This window comes from Chenopodium quinoa, unplaced genomic scaffold (genome assembly GCF_001683475.1).
Source record: "Chenopodium quinoa cultivar QQ74 unplaced genomic scaffold, ASM168347v1, whole genome shotgun sequence".
Taxonomy (NCBI): Eukaryota; Viridiplantae; Streptophyta; class Magnoliopsida; order Caryophyllales; family Amaranthaceae; genus Chenopodium; species Chenopodium quinoa.
The window spans coordinates 1,000,267-1,018,564 of NW_018745080.1; the positions used below are offsets into that span (position 1 = coordinate 1,000,267).

General features: G+C 33.8%; 2 protein-coding genes across 2 annotated transcripts; both read left to right on the forward strand.

Moving 5' to 3' along the window:
* The first annotated feature begins 1,182 nt into the window (after nucleotides 1-1,182).
* LOC110709669 (alcohol dehydrogenase-like 2) lies at nucleotides 1,183-4,588 on the forward strand. The gene is made up of 9 exons (XM_021887887.1): nucleotides 1,183-1,624; nucleotides 1,729-1,868; nucleotides 1,978-2,024; nucleotides 2,521-2,843; nucleotides 2,981-3,063; nucleotides 3,455-3,530; nucleotides 3,752-3,912; nucleotides 3,997-4,158; nucleotides 4,334-4,588. Exons 1-9 carry the CDS (start codon nucleotides 1,564-1,566, stop codon nucleotides 4,463-4,465), a joined length of 1,185 nt encoding a protein of 394 aa, XP_021743579.1. The 5' UTR covers nucleotides 1,183-1,563; the 3' UTR covers nucleotides 4,466-4,588.
* An 8,366-nt stretch (nucleotides 4,589-12,954) lies between these two features.
* Nucleotides 12,955-16,511, forward strand: LOC110709670 (cytochrome c oxidase subunit 6b-1-like). The gene is made up of 5 exons (XM_021887888.1): nucleotides 12,955-13,113; nucleotides 14,690-14,992; nucleotides 15,114-15,196; nucleotides 15,280-15,361; nucleotides 16,120-16,511. The coding sequence occupies exons 1-5, from the start codon at nucleotides 13,087-13,089 to the stop codon at nucleotides 16,171-16,173; spliced, it is 549 nt and encodes a 182-aa protein (XP_021743580.1). The 5' UTR covers nucleotides 12,955-13,086; the 3' UTR covers nucleotides 16,174-16,511.
* Nucleotides 16,512-18,298: the final 1,787 nt, after the last annotated feature.

Sequence of the window (18,298 nt, forward strand, 5' to 3'; positions counted from 1 at the left end):
ATCGACACATCATATTCTTTTTCTTCCACATTATTTTCCACTATCTCCTTCCTCTTCCTCTTTCTATTTTTATATGTTTTCACACATCAATGAGGATCCTCTCTCCCTTCCTCTCTCCTACTTTATATACCCCACCGCAGGTTATACCGTAGGTTATAACACAATGACAGTAATTAACTAACAAATCCTAGCATTGACAATAATTAAAAATACAATGACGGTAAATGGAAAAAAAATGATAGTAATTAACCCTAGTATTGACAATAATAAAAGCAGATGTTATCTACTATCGTTCATTAATACAATACACTGAGAGTAATTAAAAAACAATGACAATAAGTGAAAAAAAATTAATAGTAATAAACCCTAACATTGACAATAATAATAAAATCACAGTTACTTTTAATAATTCTTCATGGGACCCGCATAGCAGAAATAAGCAAGTGTGTTGGTTTTACTATTTTTTTTTCTTTTTCGTGTATTGAAACTCACCCTTTCATTGAAAGGGAAGGCAAAAAAAAATATTAAAAGATGAGTTTTGACCTACTTAACATTCCTCTCCCAAATATTTAATACCCTCTCCATAAAGAGGATATGTTGCATTCCTCTTGAAAATAGTATCCTCTTTTACATTTTTACATCAAAGAGGATACTACTTTGGAAGAGAGAGAGTGGAGGATGATATATCCTCCTCAATATGTGTGCTCTGAGCCTAACGTCGCCTCTGGTTTTGATAATACACAATAACCGATCAAGCCTAAACACAACTCTACTGTATAATTTTTGTAATAGGTCAACGTTTGGTATAGTTTTAATCATAAAAGACAGTCAAGATAAATCAAACGGATGATTATGAAACCCAAAGTCAAATCTCATCAATCTTTTAATTAATTATCGAGTAATTCGTAAGGCATATAATTGGCGAGCTTCGAATATTTGTAAAATAACTTTACCTCACAAATCACAATCCAGTTACTTTTTGTGATAGTTAAAGTAAACTATAAAAATTCTTTAAAATTTTAATTAATGTGTCTAAACAAAAATACAACTTCAATTTGTACAAAAATACAAAATTTGTCAACAAATCTCAATATAATTACACTACCAATTATTTATATGAAAAACACCTAGTTGAATATTTACGATATTTACAATCAAACAAGAAAATATGTAGCTGGTGGAGAAATTATTGAGTCACTTTTTAGCTACTGACTCTGTTCTTATTACTGGTAACAAAGGGTAGGTATCAATTCGAGTGTTCGCGTTGGGTTGGGTCTATTTTAAACTTGAATCATACATGCTAAATTATTGTGTCCATGCGAGTCGAAATCTGAATCAGCTGTTTTTGGATTGGTTTCGAGCTAGGTCGGTCGTATCAGAATTTGAAGCCTCTAAATTGTAAATATAAAAAATTCTTTTGTTGCAAATAATAAGAAACAAAGGTAGTATTAAAACAAGCATATCTCTTTCAACCCATCATCATGTTTTTTGAATAGCCACACAAACTTTTCTGCCTTCCACAGTTCCACCCTCCCAAATCTTGAGCTCTCTTTGATTTTGAGCATGGACTATGTTAATGGCAACAGCTCATCGAAAACGGCTGGCAAACCAATCATATGCAAAGGTTAGTAACATCAATGATTTATGTTTGTTTAGTTCTTTCTATCTACTGAAAAACTCAATCTTATCTGAACTTATTAACCGTTAACTTATCGATAAACCTTGCAGGTGCAGTATGTAGAAAAGCAGGGGAAGCTTTAGTAATAGAAGATGTTGTAGTGGCACCACCTAAAGCTTGGGAAGTTCGGATCAAAATACTATGTACTTCTCTTTGTCATACTGATGTTTCCTTCTGGAAGATGGATTCAGTAAGTTTTCATTTATTACTATTTCAAGAAATTCATAAAACAGTATATAATTAATAAAATTGTAATAATATAAAGTCATAATCTTAATTTTACCATTATTGAACATTAGGGACCAATTGCTGTACATCCAAGGATCTTTGGGCATGAAGCTGTCGGGTAAGTTCAGTCTCCCTCTCTTCAATTTCTCTCAAAATACGTCTCTTTCATGTGTGATCTTGTTTAATTGTTGAAAGTTTTAGAAATCCTGGCGTTTAAACAATCCAAACATTTATCTTTATTGTGTTTTCTAAGTTTGACTTTTTGTTAAGAGAGTGAGTGCATAGTTGTTAGTTGTTACATCAACCAACTGACCTCTCACATTTTTGTACAAAGTCCATTCAATCCTAAGTATTCTTTTCATTTTGACTTACACGTTTGTCAGTTAATAATGTTAAGATTTCCAGACTTTATGTATAATGACATGATACCAAATAAGAAGAATAGATCGAAAAAGTATTAGATTTACTACGGGTATATAGAATTGTATTTTTTTATTTTCCTACTATTGGTATTTGTTTTTAATTGTTGTTTCAACATTTTGTCAAAGTATTGTATAAGACGATCTCAGGACTCCAGTAGCCTAATTATTGTTGTAATCATTCTGACATAATAGGATAGTAGAGAGCGTAGGAGAGTATGTTGAAGAAGTAAGAGAAGGGGATACTGTGATACCAGTGTTCTTCCGCGAATGCGGCGAGTGCAGAGACTGTAAGTCCACTAAAAGCAATGTTTGCACCAAGTTTGCCAAGTACTCTAGCGCCATGCCAAGGGACGAGGTTGGTAGGTTTACGGACATGAAAGGGGAGCCAATTCATCACTTTCTCTACGTTTCGAGCTTCGTCGAATATACTGTTGTGGATATCACATCTGTGGTTAAGATTAGCCCTCAAATGCCTGTTGACAAAGCTTGTTTGCTTAGTTGTGGTGTTACTACAGGTATGACCTAGCCTCACAAACTTGGAATTATTTCGAGTTGATTCGAAAGTAACATGACAAACAATAATTATATTAGTGATTGATTCATTATTTTAGTCCTATTATAGCAAATAAGTTGTTGCTTTGTGAGGGAGCAGGGATTGGAGCTGTGTGGAAGGTGGCTAGGGTGGAGGAAGGATCTACTGTGGCTATTTTTGGACTTGGTACTGTAGGACTCGCGGTAAATTATTACTCTGTACTTTCTTTGCTTTTTCCTTTTCTTAACACGTAGTACATTATTATTCTCGCGGTAAACTTTAATAAAATATGATCTAAAAATCATATCAACGGAAGATTGTATATGTTACAATATGGAGAGATGCTTGACATGTGAGTCCTATAAATCAAATCAATTCAATTATGATTAGAAACGCAATTATGAAAGGCTATAAATGTTCGATTAGAAATTATTTTTCTAAATCATTTTTTTGACACGAGCTTCTAAATCAATCTGTAATCAATTGAGAAGGTGTAGGGTGTCACAGTCACATACATAATATTTAAACTGATACATCCATAATTTTATTAAAAATGTTGAGTTATTGGCAATATTGCTTTGGCGGTTGAGACAGGTGGCTCAAGCAGCAAAACAACAAGGAGCTTCGAAGATCATTGGAATAGACCTTAACCCTGAAAAAGAGGATATAGGTTTGGTCTCTCAAATTTGTTACGTACCTAATTGAATTTGTTTGGCTTATACTATTTCTCTCCGTCCATGTTTAGTTGTCGCACATTTGATCAAAACGATTTCATGCTAACTTACTACCAGAAAGCTAAGACATACAAAGTTCGATTGATTATTACTTGTACGAACATTTGATCACATATATGTTGGGCTAGTTAAGTAACTTGATTAATTGTTTTGGCAGGGAAGAAATTTGGAGTTACTGAGTTTATAAATCCAAAATCTTGTGAAGACAAGAAAGTAAGCCAGGTTATTAAGGAACTTACTGACGGAGGTGCAGATTATTGTTTTGAGTGTATAGGCTCAGCTACTGTTATGCAAGATGCTTTTGAAAGCTCTAGAGAGGTTTGTACTAAATTTCAACTATAATTATCTAATACGAATTACGAGTATTTATTTTCACAATTACTAAATTTGTTAGTTTGATAGGGTTGGGGAAGGACAATAATACTTGGCGTGGATGTACGAGGTATTCCCTTGAGTTTGGATTGCGTAGAAATTATGAGAGGCAAAAGTGTTACGGGATCTTTATTTGGTGGGATTAAACCCAAAGTCGATATACCTATACTCATCAAAAAATATATGAGCGAGGTAAGTTGATATTGATATCGTTTTCATTTCATGTTTAATCAATACCTTATATCTTTGAATGTTGCTTGTCAATACAAGATAATCATTAAGAAGTTACATACTTTTGCAATAATTTACTTCCAATGGTATCTTTTCATAATCATAATAATATAGACAATATTGACTTCATTTGTAGGAGCTTTTGCTTGATGGATTTATTACTCATGAAGTTAGCTTTCGTGATATCAACAAAGCATTCGAATATCTCATCAATGGGCAGAGTCTTCGCTGCATTATATGGATGGACAATTTTATGGGTCGTCAGTAAATGAAATTATTCTTGTCTATGTAAAATTCAAATCCTACAAAATCTAATCTGTACTTTAAGTAATAGCCATACACAATAAGGTATGTTTGATATGGAGTACCAATCAGGCAATCATAGATGATATGGTGCATCTAGATATCAAGTACTCCCTCCGTTTCAAAATGATCGTCTCACTTTGACTGTACACTTTTGATAATACCTTACTTTGACCATAAATATTTTAAATTTATTAGTAAAATACATAACAATTGAATTTTTAATAAACTAATCATTGAAACGAATCAAACAAGACTCAACATGACTCTTATATTTTATATATTACTAGTATAGTACTCGTGCAATTGCACGGTTTTGATAGTTCAAATATTAAATCTCACAAAATCAAAACCAAATTTAGTTAGCCTAATGCATAATAGTGATATTTTTTACATTATTTGATTATTCGTTCACAATAATGTGTATCATGATAGTATTGCGTATTGAATAAAAAAAAAAAATTAGAGATATAAAAAGGTTTATGATCACTACATATTTTACCTTTTATATTAGAATGACTCATGCGAGTCATGTCCGTTCATATATCTCATATATTATCTAAGGATGACAATGGGTTCAGGAACCGACCTAGATCTAACCAATATTTTAGGGTCTAGCGTCCTAAATGGATCTGGTTCTCAGTGCAATGGGTCAGGGTCTGGGTCTAAAAAGTTCAAACCGAGACCCGACCCAAATTCGACCTATGGACCCGTAGATATTTTTTCATAAATAAATGACAAGTCATGAGCTATGTAATTGAAAGAATTAGATGAAAAGAAAACCTAAAGAACCTAACTCCAAACTATAGTCGGCACTCCTCCAAGGGCTAGCTCCTACTCTCGTCAAGCCGATTGTTGTAGGTTTAGTATTTTTTTTTTTTAATGTATCTTTTTATATGAAAGGTTATTTTAATATGCAATATGCAGCAAGATTGTTTAATGTATCTATATGATTCTATGTATAGTCACACAAGTGATAGGCAAGCTATAATCTATTTAAAATATAAGTGATTATAAAAAAAAAATTAAAAAAATCATAATAAGACCCATTTTGGACCCGTTTTAGACTTGAGACCCGCTAGATCAGTGGATCTGGGTCGAATTTTGGATCCACCTCCAAAAATCTGGGTCTGGGTCTGGGTCTCATCCCTAATATTGCCGTACTTTTGTTTTAATCAACATAACAAAACTTACTCTTCGTCTTATAATGTGGTCACAAATTTTTAAATCAGGTACCTAAGTTACGTCCAAGATAAATATTAATCATTGGTCTAAAGACAAAGATAATCCTTAAGCAAAAACATAGTCAGCTTCCACCAAAATTATGAGAACCACACAAGTAAATTTATCTTCCTCAATTCTATCATGCATATGGAAGTAGCTAGGAATCACCATTGTCACAAGTATTGCGGTCGACGACATGCATAATCGGCCACTAAATTCTGGATTATATTAAATCCACTTGACTTTCATTATTGTCAGTAATTTAAACATTCCATTTTTTTCAAATGTAAGATTTCTATATTTATTTACACATTTTGATTGTGAGTGATGATTTCTATGTTGCTTTGCAATTTCAAGTTTATTCACATTTTCCTAGTTTTGCTGAATTGATTGTTACAGTTCAATTTGGATTTTGATGTTATAGTGGGGTACCTAAGTTTTGTATTTTTTGTAATTAGATATTAAGTTTGGAGAAGAAGAATTAGGGGGTAAATTTGTAGACTTAGAAGCTATTAAGTTAGAATTTTGTAAATTTATTGCATAATGATATACTGTTGATAAAAACACAATTTATGCTCACCGTTATAGAATGACGTAAAATATGAATGTAAGGAAATACTTGTTGGGTTTTGTGGTGTCCTACACCGCGCGGAAACAAAACCCGATAATCGGATCGCGTGCATAATAATTACAACATAATTTAAAGCATGCAAATAAACACAAGCATAAGAGAGGAGAGAGAAGAGAGAGAAAGAATACTCACCCTAGAAGCGTGCTTCGCTCAACCGATGAGCTTGGACTTGAAAGCTTCAAGTTCTGCAAGTACGAGAACCTCTGACGGCTCATACCCTCGCTACCGAACCGTAATCGGTCCCTACCCCGAAACTTAGTCGGGGCTAGACGAAAAATAACTTAGAGTTTACAAACAAAGGTTTTCTCGCTTTTGGAGATCCCTTAAAGTTCACCAACTCAAGTGAAGTTCCCAATACCCAATGATGGATATTTATAGGGAAATCTCCCCCCAAAAACTTCCCATTATCTTTCAATGTGGGATAGGTGGTAAAAAGCTAAAATAAGATTTAATTTGATTCTAAATTAAATTAAAAAGCCAAAATAATCATCAAACGACAAGTGGCATAAGGAGAGCAAGGGAGTAGGTGAGGACCCATGAGGGGAGGACCACCTCCCCCTTGCTCCCCAAGCCACCCCTTCACAAAACGGGCGCAATAGGATGGCGCCAAGTGGCAGCCCACCTTGAACACCAAGGCAGCCATGCTGGCGCCTGGTCTCTCGGCTGGGCTTGCCAGTTAGGCTTTCTTGCACCAGCCCGCAACAGCAAGCCTCGCAAATGCGGGCTGCTTTGTTGTTGGACGCTGCTGCTGCTACGCACCAAGCTTGGTGCTAGTAGCCTATGCCTGGCGCGCCTTGCTGCTAGCTCTCGCATGCTGATAGGCTACTGCTTGATTGCGGCATGACCTGCCAGCCCAGCCACACATGGTTGGCTCGGCCATGCTGGCGAGCCTTACCTCCATGGTTGCTCGGCCAGCTCGCCCAGCAAGTGCATGCGATGCATGCTGGGCTTGCGGCAAGGAGCCCGACTAGGATGCTAGCCTACCTAGCCCTCGATTGACTAGCCATATCGAGGCTAGGATTTTCACGCGCTTTGACTTGTTGTTTGACTGATTTGTTCGTCTCGTCGACTCATAAATTCGACTCGACTTTCGACGCTCTGAGCTCATAAAATCTCTATCGACATATTTAATCTTTTGGATTAATTCGTCGCTTCGGTTTGATTACACGCTTGGGTTTGACCCGAAGGATTCAGTCAAAATTAAGCTGTAATATTAATTATTCATTAATATTACTGATTGGAAGTGGCCTCCAGCTAGGCATTCCGATCACTTGACCTCAGTGAATAATTAGCTTTCTAATTAATTCCGAACCCTCTATCGAAATAATACACTTGTTCGAAGGACACCATTCCTATCAATACTACACTATTTTAATCTTATATATTAGATATTTTGGAATTAAGGAAATCATGTTGACAGATTCATATACTATGCCTAAATACTCACTTATTTCCTTTCCATATATCTTTTGTTTATTATTATTTTACTTTTTTTGAAGAATATCTTTTGTTTATTATTCTTTATGACATTCTACTTTCTTGTGCTTTTTTTTGACAATTAACAATAATATATACTACATACTTATATACATTTAGTTACATATGATAGCATATACATTTTTTTTTATTGGTGTTATAGCATATACATTATTTACAGTTAATCTAATAAGATCACTATCAGAATCTTGCTTTACACTTTATACACAACTCATTTGTTAACTAAAATCTATAATATCATTTTATATGATATAAAATATTTGTATTGTTTATACTACCATATTTAGTTATATAAGATAGCCTATATTTTATTTACTATTTTTAATGATATTTATTATTGATTATTAGTAACTAAAAAGATTCCTTTAGATTGCATATTAATATTGTAATACCTCGTATTTTTGAGACGTATTTTCCAATTAATTAATTAATTAATTAGTATTTTCTAAAAAGGATATTTTAGTAATTTATTTTACTATTTAAATTTTGGCGCCAACAACATTATCAAAACTCAATGATTATTTTGGATTTTGGATAAGATTTATTATCCATTTATTTTAATAAAAACCGAATTATATATATATTTTTCGGATATTTTAATTAACAAAAATTATATTTCATATTTACAAATTAAAGGGCCAAAATTTCCTAAATTAATTAATGAGATTTTCGGATTTTCTAAGTGTAGAAAATGTGATTTTTGTTAGTTAATTAAGTTAGTTTTAAGTTAATATTTCTAATTAATTATTTTCTACAAAATGTATTATTTACACAATCATTTTTAATCCTTAAAATCTAGAAAATATTTTCCTAAAACTAGTAGTGATATTCTCAAATTTTCGGTTAATTATTTTGTTAGTTTTGTATTTTACTTGTTCTTAAATTCCTTATTTCCTTAATTCCTATACCCCATCTCACAAAGATTTGATCATACAATTTATTTGCCTTAAATCATTCTTGATTATTCCCCAAGTAAACCATTTACCATTTAATATTTCATGACAACATACTTACCTTATTTCTTCATTTCTTAATCACCATAAACTACACTTTCCTAAATTCTTTAACTCTCTTTTCCAAGTAATTACTTAAACTAAATTTACCATAATTCTTCCTACAAAATCTTACCTTAATTCTTTCATTCATGAGCCTATAAATACCCCCTAATACCTCTCATATTTTTCACACCAAAAACTCAATTCTCTTCTTCTCTCTTACCCTTCTTTTCCCTCAACCTTTTCCAACTTTTTTTTCTCCTCTTTTCTAAAAGAAAATCAGCCTGTATATATTTTGAGTCAATTTTCAGGCACTTCTGGTCAGTTTTGGAGTTTTTATGTTTCACAAAAAATTGTTCCTCTCAAAAAATCCTTGAGGTTAGGCTCAAGAATCACCCAATTGAGAGTTATATTGAAGAGGTTATAGCCTTTGCAAGTTCTGCCTATTCTGTTCAACGCAAATTCAATTCTCTTTAATCCTATTCCTTTATTTTCTTCATGGTTAGTTTTCTAAAATATAAATACTTATTTCAAAAATATAATTTTATATTAAATTATTATTTTTAAAAGAGTTTTATAGTCCATGCACATTAGATTTGGTTTATGTCTAAAGATGTTGTGATAACCTTATAGTTATGTTAATTGCAAGGTGTACTCGTGATTGAACTTTGAAAGTGCGAAGTGTTGATTGAGATTCAGAATCAAGGTACGTTTAGGTGGCTAGATACCTTTGAAATTGTTAAATGAATAAGCATGTTTGTGTGATTTTAATTAAATTGTTTGGAATTGTGATTTATAAATTAACCTTGAGAATTCATGTTTTAATAAATATGTTTGAGAATGGATTTCTATCTTGTTTTGAATGGTTTGAAATTATTTATTATGTTTAAAGGAATTTGGTTTTTAAAAATATGTTGGATTGATTTAAAGAGTTTTTAAAAAGGTTTGATTTTAAAAGCTTGTTGAATTAAATATAAAAAGAGTTTTGAGTTGTTTATTATAAAGATTGAATTATTGATTAAAAGAGGATTTGTTGAATTAATATTTAAGCTTTACAAGCATGATGATAGTAATCCCACTATGCGGATTTGGTTGATAAGACTTTGGACTTTGTATGACCGAGTCTTTCCTCAAGGATAGCCTTTCAATATAAAGACACTAACTTGGGGGGTGTGCACACTTGGGTGTGGAATTGGTTTTAAAAAGAGAAATTGGTTTTATAAATCGTTTTATTGAATTATTAAATTATTGGAATTAGTTTTGAACCATGAGTTTTGGAATTATTAGATTAATTATTGAAATTGGTTTTGAATCACGAGTTTTGGAATTATTGGAACTGGTTTTAAAAATATGTTTGCTAATAAATTGAGTTTACTTATCTTACACTTATCGTACTTAGCATATTTTGCTAATCCGTATTTCCTATTTGTTTTGGTTCGCCTTGTTTACCTTATTGGTAAGCATTGTTGACTATTTTCAGATGGAGCCATGAATGATTATATGGGAATCCCGGGATTTAGTTTAGGAATGTTGGTTTTGTCTGTCTTTATTTTGAGTACTCAGAATAATGTTACTATTTTATAAGTATTAATAAAAGAAGAGTTGAGTTTTCCGTTTTAAGTTTGTTATTAAGTTAAGTATTTTGAGTAGCCTTGCGTAGTCACTCGGCGGTAACACGCCTAAGTCTATCTCTACGGTATAATTATACGTATTATATTGGTATTTTCGTAGAGGGAGATTTGTGGGTGTTACAAATATATTGCAATAAACTTTAGAATTACCAGCATCCTCTATTTTAGCATATATATAGAAGAGTGATTTAAAAGATTTTTTTCATCTTATGAATAATGTCAAGATTTCAATGAGAAGATCTTTTTGAAACGAAAGGAGTGTCAATTAGTACTTGGCTAGTGGTGGGATCAATCCCCACTACAACAACTCGGGGGTGGTAGGGATTCATTTACCCTTCCCCTCAGCTCACTCCTAAGGGGCCATCCTCGCCTACTTGGATCGGGTTGACTTGTACTCCCTCCGTATTTTATTACTTGCTCCATTTCTTCATACGCGGAGTTTTAGGAGAAATAGTATAAAGTAAATAAAATACGGAGTATGATGGAAGTAGGGTTGGTTGAAGAATAAAAAAATCTAAAAAAACCAAAAGTGAGTATAAGTGAGGAGAGAGAATATGTAAAGTATTAAAATATAATGTGAAGAGATCACTAGTGGAGAGGAAAATAGCAAAATATTGTTAAAAGTTTCCGAAAAAGAAAATAGAGCAAGTAATAAAATACGACCGTTAAAGAAAAATGGAGGAAGTAATAAAATACGAAGGGAATAATAGACTTTGTTCCAATAAGACGCCTTTTCTTCTACTTACTAAAAAAATAAAAAAAAGTACAACAAATGGCATGGAAATGTATAAACTCAATTAAAGTGCAACAATGCAATGCTACTATGTGTATAAAAATATAAAATCCTAGTCGTATCCTCTCTATTTTTTTCTCTCTAGTGTTATTTTAAAAAAAGTGTTTCATAGGCCGGAAATAGTCAAATTTCTCAGGAAATTTTAATTTTTCTAACCTTTTTCCTTTAGCTTCTTTATGATTTTGTTATTGAATTCAATAAATTTATATTCTTTGAAGGTAGTAAGTACCCTTATAGTGGGTTGAGTGTAGTAAGTGCCCCTATGGTGTGCTTTGTTCTAGTTTTGTTTTTGTTTTTTGAGTTTAGTATGGTACAAGTTGTTTCATGGGTAAAGATTTGTGCGGGATCGAGAAAGAGGTTAATCCTTCGTTTACAATTAGATGAATTAGAACGAAAAATTTCTTCACGACTACAATAGATCAATAGACCCCCTCGTCGAAGGAGGCTGTAAACCACAACGATATGAAAGAGGGTATGAAGAATGTACTATTTGCAACAACGATCGTAGCTCTGTTGAAAGGATTTAATTGTCATGTATTTATTATATTTAAATCTCTTTGTGGATGTCGTATGACTTTTTATTTACGAATCAATTTTTATTCAAAAATACAATGCTACTTGTTTCGGGGTTTTTGGAGTCCCTCGGGAGAGTTACAATTCCAAGAATGGATGCTGACCGTATGTACCTGCAAAACCACGGAAACTCCGGTTGGGTGGAGTTCCGCCTCCGACGATCAAGTTAGTATGAGTACGGACGGAGTTAAAGTGCGGAATGTAAAGAGTTTCTCCCGGATTCCGAGAGAGAATATCTGCAATTAATATTGCTCTAGTTTGTGAGTATTTCTGAATGAATGCAATAAATGGGGATCTTTCCCTATTTATAGGGTTTGAGGATCAACTCTCCTTTCATGATATGAACTGCCATGTGACGTTAGAGGAGAGGTTCTGAAAGGCTAACACGTGTCTTCATGCTATTGGTCCACGTGGACCGGGGTATTTTTACCCTAAACACTACTATGTAGCCTTTGCACGCAAACATTAATTAAACAAAACAAATTGTTATTTCAAATGTCTTAAGATTAACATTTAAAATATCAAACTTTTACTTCCTCCGTTTTCTTTTAAATGTGAAGGAGATATATAGTCATATGACAGAGTTTTTCTTTATCTTTAGGAGAATCTTTTCTTCTTCGAAAACAAGGTTTTTATTCTTGTTTAGGAGGATCTATTCCTCTTTGAAAAATAAAGTTTTTCTTCTTCTCTTTTGAGGGAAGCTTTGCTTTTGTGCTTTAATTAATTGGTGTGAAATTGTTTCATTGATGAAGAATTATGTGTGATCGCAAAAATTTTCAATTTCTTGTATACAAATTGTAGATTATCTCTCCAAAAATCTTTACATTTCAACAATAAGCAAAAGATGTTCTACAATGCAAGATTTACTCGATGATTGTAGTTTACATAAAGAATTTCTTTATGCTGTATATTTTAAAAATTCTGTAAATATCATATGACTTTTAATAAATTGATTTGACTATTAAAAAAAAAAATTGTCATAAAAAATAAATGAAGCAAAATTTTTTTTTTTTTTTTTGCAAAAATTTGTTTCCTTGGGCCAGGTCAGCAATACACGTGTAAAATAACAATTGGACAGAAATTTTTCAAGCTATGTCATTGACGGAGCAATCCTTTCTCCTTTCTCTCTCCACTAGCAGTGAGCAACACCTACCCTAAAAAAGCTTTAACCTTTTTTCATTTTCTCACCGCAATTCAACCCAGGTTCGTACGCCGTCCCACCAACCTTCGATTACTCCTTCAATGGCTGCTCCCCCTTCTCTCTCCGAGGTATCCTCTATATTTCTCTCTCCTACTTTATTATGCTTGTTATTGACTTCATTTTAATTGCTGAATCTGAATTTTAATTGACTTTATGTGTTTATTTCGATCTGATTTTCCCTTTTATTTGCATTTTTTTTTATTGAGGTTTTAGATGGATATTTAATCGATTTGTTTTTGCGATTATGAGATGTCAACTTGGATTGTTTTTAATTGAATGGACCAATTTTTGGTTTGATAGCTTCATCTAAAGTTGATATCTTTTGATACTGTTGATTGTAAGTTTTTTTTTTTTCCTTTGATTTTTTATAATACAAGGGGCTTAATAAGATCTAAATTAGTGTGCTTCCCGAGTATTGTTTATATCAATACTACAGCTTTAATGAATTGTAGATTTGTAGGTGTCAATTAGTTTAGTTGGTTGAATTCGGGGATTGATACCCAAGACTTGGAATCGAATTCCATTTACACTCTTTCTGAACCAAGAAATAATGCAATTCAATTGAATTTAAATTACATGGTTTTGAATCTAATTTGACCATTGAGTGCCTTTTATAGCCCTTGATTACAAGCTGTTGATAGGGTTATATTCTACTTATATACTATTATGTTTTAGTAAGATTGGATGATATAGACTTATTGAGTGTTGAGCCCTAAGAATCGCCCAGTCGTGCAATAAAACAGTTGTCTAAAAGAGAAATATGTATGAAACGGCCGTATAACCTCATATTTAGTTTCATATTGTTAAGGGAATGTTGCACTTGTAGGAATTTTGATTGGTAGTGCATGTTGGAAAAACCGGAGTGGTTTTTAGCTACAGAATTGAGTTTGGGATTTGAATGTGATGAAAACTACAATCTAGCAGTTCTTATGTATTCTAATGAAAACTAATACCAGAAATTAGAGAGAGAAAGAGAGAAAGTTTATCATTTTGTTTATTACAGGCTTTACAGCTCTATTTTTACTTCGTATATTACTGCTTGTACAAATAGACGTAGTTACAGACTGTTATTCTGTTACAACAGAATCTATGCGGATTTCTTGAAGTATCTATACATTTTGAGCTGAGCTGAGCTTAAGCATTAACCCGTTGGACTCCATAGACTGCTTTGATCAATAGTGAAACACATGTGCTTACTATCCTTGCTTGTGGCATGCCTGCCGAGTCTTGCTGCTGATTGTAGACCCTACAGCCGCATGACTATCACCATTATAATGATTGCAAAGTTTGCCTGTTTTTACTTACAAAATGGAAAGGAAATTTTTAGTTCATAAATTCCAAATCCATGGATTTTTCAATTAACCTGCCTCTGCCAGCCCAAATTCTCCTTATAATTTTTTGTGTGGTACAAGTTGAACTCTTGTTTTTACAATGTTTGGTCATGTCGTATCTCTACGAGATGGCTGATGTTAACTGTTATTTTTCTTAGTTATGCTTGTATATTGTGGAGCACTTGCTTATTCTTTTGAGTGTGTATAGTGTATTGGTCATTATATTGTATGCTTGTACATAAATTTTGTGAGAAAGCACTGATCACATATTAGTTTGAATCTAAAATGCTCTGCCTAATGCTGTTGAACTCAGCAATATTCTTTGCCAAAAGATGAGAAGCCTGCTGAATCAAAACCTATTGAAGTAGCAGAGGTTGAGACTGCAGCAGAAGCTGCTCCTGAGAAAACTGAAGAAGCACCTGCTGCTGTAGAAGAGAGCATTGAAGCACCCTCTGCTCCAGCTGTTGAGAGTAGTGAGGCTCCAGTAGTTGAGAGCAGTGAGGCTCCAGCTGATGATGCTCAAACGAGCAATGAGGATGCTGCTCCAGCAGCTGAGGAAAGCAGCGAAGCTCCAGAGCAAGAAGAAGCCAGCGAAGAGACTCCAGAAGAAATAAAGGTCTTTACTAAGAGTTGAATGAGATACATTGGCTTTCTGTGTTAGCTTTCTATGTTCATCTTGAGCATAACCTCCTTGGGAGCCTCATTCATCTTTCTTATCTATCTTTTATATGCTACAGCTTGAGACTGCACCAGCAGATTTTCGTTTCCCAACCACAAACCAAACAAGGCATTGCTTTACCCGATACATTGAGTATCATCGGTAAGACATCTGACTTAATGAATGGGTATTTCTTTTTTCAACACTTGCTCCCTGTGATTAGCAAATATTCTGTCCTTTTTTAGGTGCACCGCTGCCAAGGGCGAAGATGCCCCAGAGTGTGATAAATTTGCTAAGTTCTACCGGTCTCTCTGCCCTGGTGAATGGGTAAGTACATTGTTTCTTGTTAATAATTTAGGATCTCTTATGACTTTCCTTCTTTTTTGATGAGTAAATATCTTCATACAACACAAACAATAATTTAGATTCAAAAATTTCTGTCTAGGATAGATAGTTGTTTGTAGCCTGTTTAGTTCCCTATGATGAGTGGAAAGGAATGGAAGAGCAAAGAACATACATTTCAATGCTTTTAAAGTCAGAACTTGGAATTTAAGTGAATTCTTTGGTTTGTGAGTGAACTTGAAAAGAATTTGCCAAAATATGAAGTTCAAGTTGTTAGCTTCTGTTGTGTGCAAATCATAAAATTGTAGAAAATATCTTAGTTTGATACCCTTTTTTCTGAAATTCTGAACCTATGATGGAGAGGGATGATCCGTTCTATCCCACTTATTGTTTTCAGTCAAACAAATTTTTAAGGAATCTTGGAGGGCTGAGGTTTGGTAGTTTAGAACTTGAGGGGTATCGCTGAGAACACTGAGGAATAACTGTGTATTTTGTAGTATTTTGTCGGCTTGTTGCTTCTTGTCTGAATTTTGGTATATGTAGAAATCAAACTGAGATAAACTCACCTTCCCATTTTTCTTGTCAAGTTGTCTGCTATTATTGCAAATTGCTTGTGAGAATTACCTACTTACATTGCCTTAACATTGAGATAATTCATTTTTTTTTTTATTTTTTTTTATTTTTATGTCAGCTCTCCATGTTGGTTAATATGGTTACAAATTTGCTATGTTTGTGGAATGCAGATTGACAGGTGGAATGAGCAAAGGGAGAACGGCACCTTTCCTGGACCTCTGTAAGATGAGTCTTCCTGAACAGATGGATTCATGTGGTTATGTTGATTTTGTCTAATTCAACTGTGTGTCCAGGGATACCTGCTGCCTAAAGCAAATTTCATATAGAAGGCCTAGTTAATAAATTTAGGCTTGTCCGTTGGAACTAAATTTAGTCCCAAAATACAGAAAGATGTACTTTTTGCTCATGTAATAATTTTGTGGTTACGTATCCTGTTAACTGAGCACTGGAACTCAGTTATTGTAGGTCGAAATGTCCAATGGTCTCCATTTTTTACACACTGAAATTGTGAGAAAAATTCTGCGGCACTTTCATAATTTTGCAGCTTCTGCATATTCACTTCACATAGCATATTTGTTGTAGGCCTAAAATGACCCCATAACGAAAAAAGGAGCAAATAAGCGGATGCTTAGTGATCTGCTTAGTTAAGAAGCTGAGTAGAGGCCTCTTGATATTGATCTCGAGTATGACTTGTAGCAGAAGGTTATTTTGTAGTTGGCTTGAATCTGATAGCACCATTGGTTGTTTTACCAAATGCGAATTACTCGTATTATTTGGAGTTACAAATCTTACAATACTATGACTGTATCTAGGGAAAGAAAAATAAGAAATACCCCCATTTTTTTTTTCTACAAGTATATTTTAACTTTGGAAAAATGGAAATAAATAATCCCACCTATCGTTTTTCCCTAAAAAATTCCACCTTTATCCCCAATCTTCCTCTAACGATCCATTACCTGTTGGTGAACGGTTTTCTCAGGTTTTTGCCACGTGTCAGCTGTTAATAGGTTTATTATTTTCTTAATATTTAAAAATAAACAAAAATTATTAAAAGAAAAAAAATCAAAGCCCCCTAGCCCCCCCTTTTACTGCCTAAACGACCACCCTTGCATCGCTGTCTAGATCGAAAATTCGGAACAGCCTACCCCTATCCCCTCCCCATCCCCACCTCTCCTTTCCTAGCAACCTAACCCAACCCCCGAAACCCTAACAGCCACTCCGAAACCCCAATAGACCCCCCCAAAGCACCACAAACCACTCCGAAAACCCTCCATCCACGATTTCTGGGATGGCTAGGGGGTTTTTTGAGGTGGCTAGGGGGTTTTTCAATGTGGTTAGAGGATTTTTCGAGGGTGGATGTTCGGGTTTCGGGGTGGGTGAAGTTTTTGCCATGTGTCAGCTATTAATAGGTTTATTATTTTTTTAATATTTAAAAAAAATTATTAAAAGAAAAAAAATCAAAGGCCCCAACCCCCCTTTTATAGCCTAAATTACCACCCCTGCGTCGTGTCCTGATCGAAACAACCCACCCCCTTCCCCTCCCCATCCCCACCTCTCCTTCCCCAGCAACCCAACCCAGCCCCCGAAACCCTTACAACCACTCCGAAACCCTAACAGACCCCCCTCGAAAGCACCACAAACCACTCCGAAAACCCCCTAGCCATGAATAGAAGTGAAACCAAGTTTTATTAAAAAAATTAATGAAAATGTATGGAAAAGGGAATTTAATGCCAAGAGTTGTGCTATAACTCATTATACGTAATACTCGTTAAAAAAATCTCTACAAAATACTCATATTTTTTTTTAAAAAAATAATGTGACGAGGAAGTTTCGAACTTGTTACCTCCAAATAGATCACTTTACACTAATGCCAACTCAGCTATAATAGATTCAACAAAACTCTTTGCTATATTTAATATATAACCAAAACCAAGGGGGAGGCCATGGCCCACGCCAACCCCCCTTGGTTCCGCCACTGATTGAAGAGATAATACTTGTATCTGTTAATTTCCGAGTATGCCTTATTTGGTACTTGGTTGTTGATTATTGACTATTTATTGATTGCATGGTACTCTTAATGGTTGACTGTGGCTATGCAAAATGACTTTTAAATTTCAAATTACTAACCTTTTTTTTTTTTAAATACTTATTCACTGTATTTATTACATATGTAGTATTATATTTTTATGTATATTAAGTACAGTATATTAATTTGAGTTTTCTCTAAATACTGAGGATTAAGAAACGAGCCACCAAAAAAGAAGCTCTAACCACTTTAATTATCGTTCGCTCTCTCGTTAAGTTATATATGTAGCCTTAAAGAGCACCATTATTGGTGAACAAAAAAAA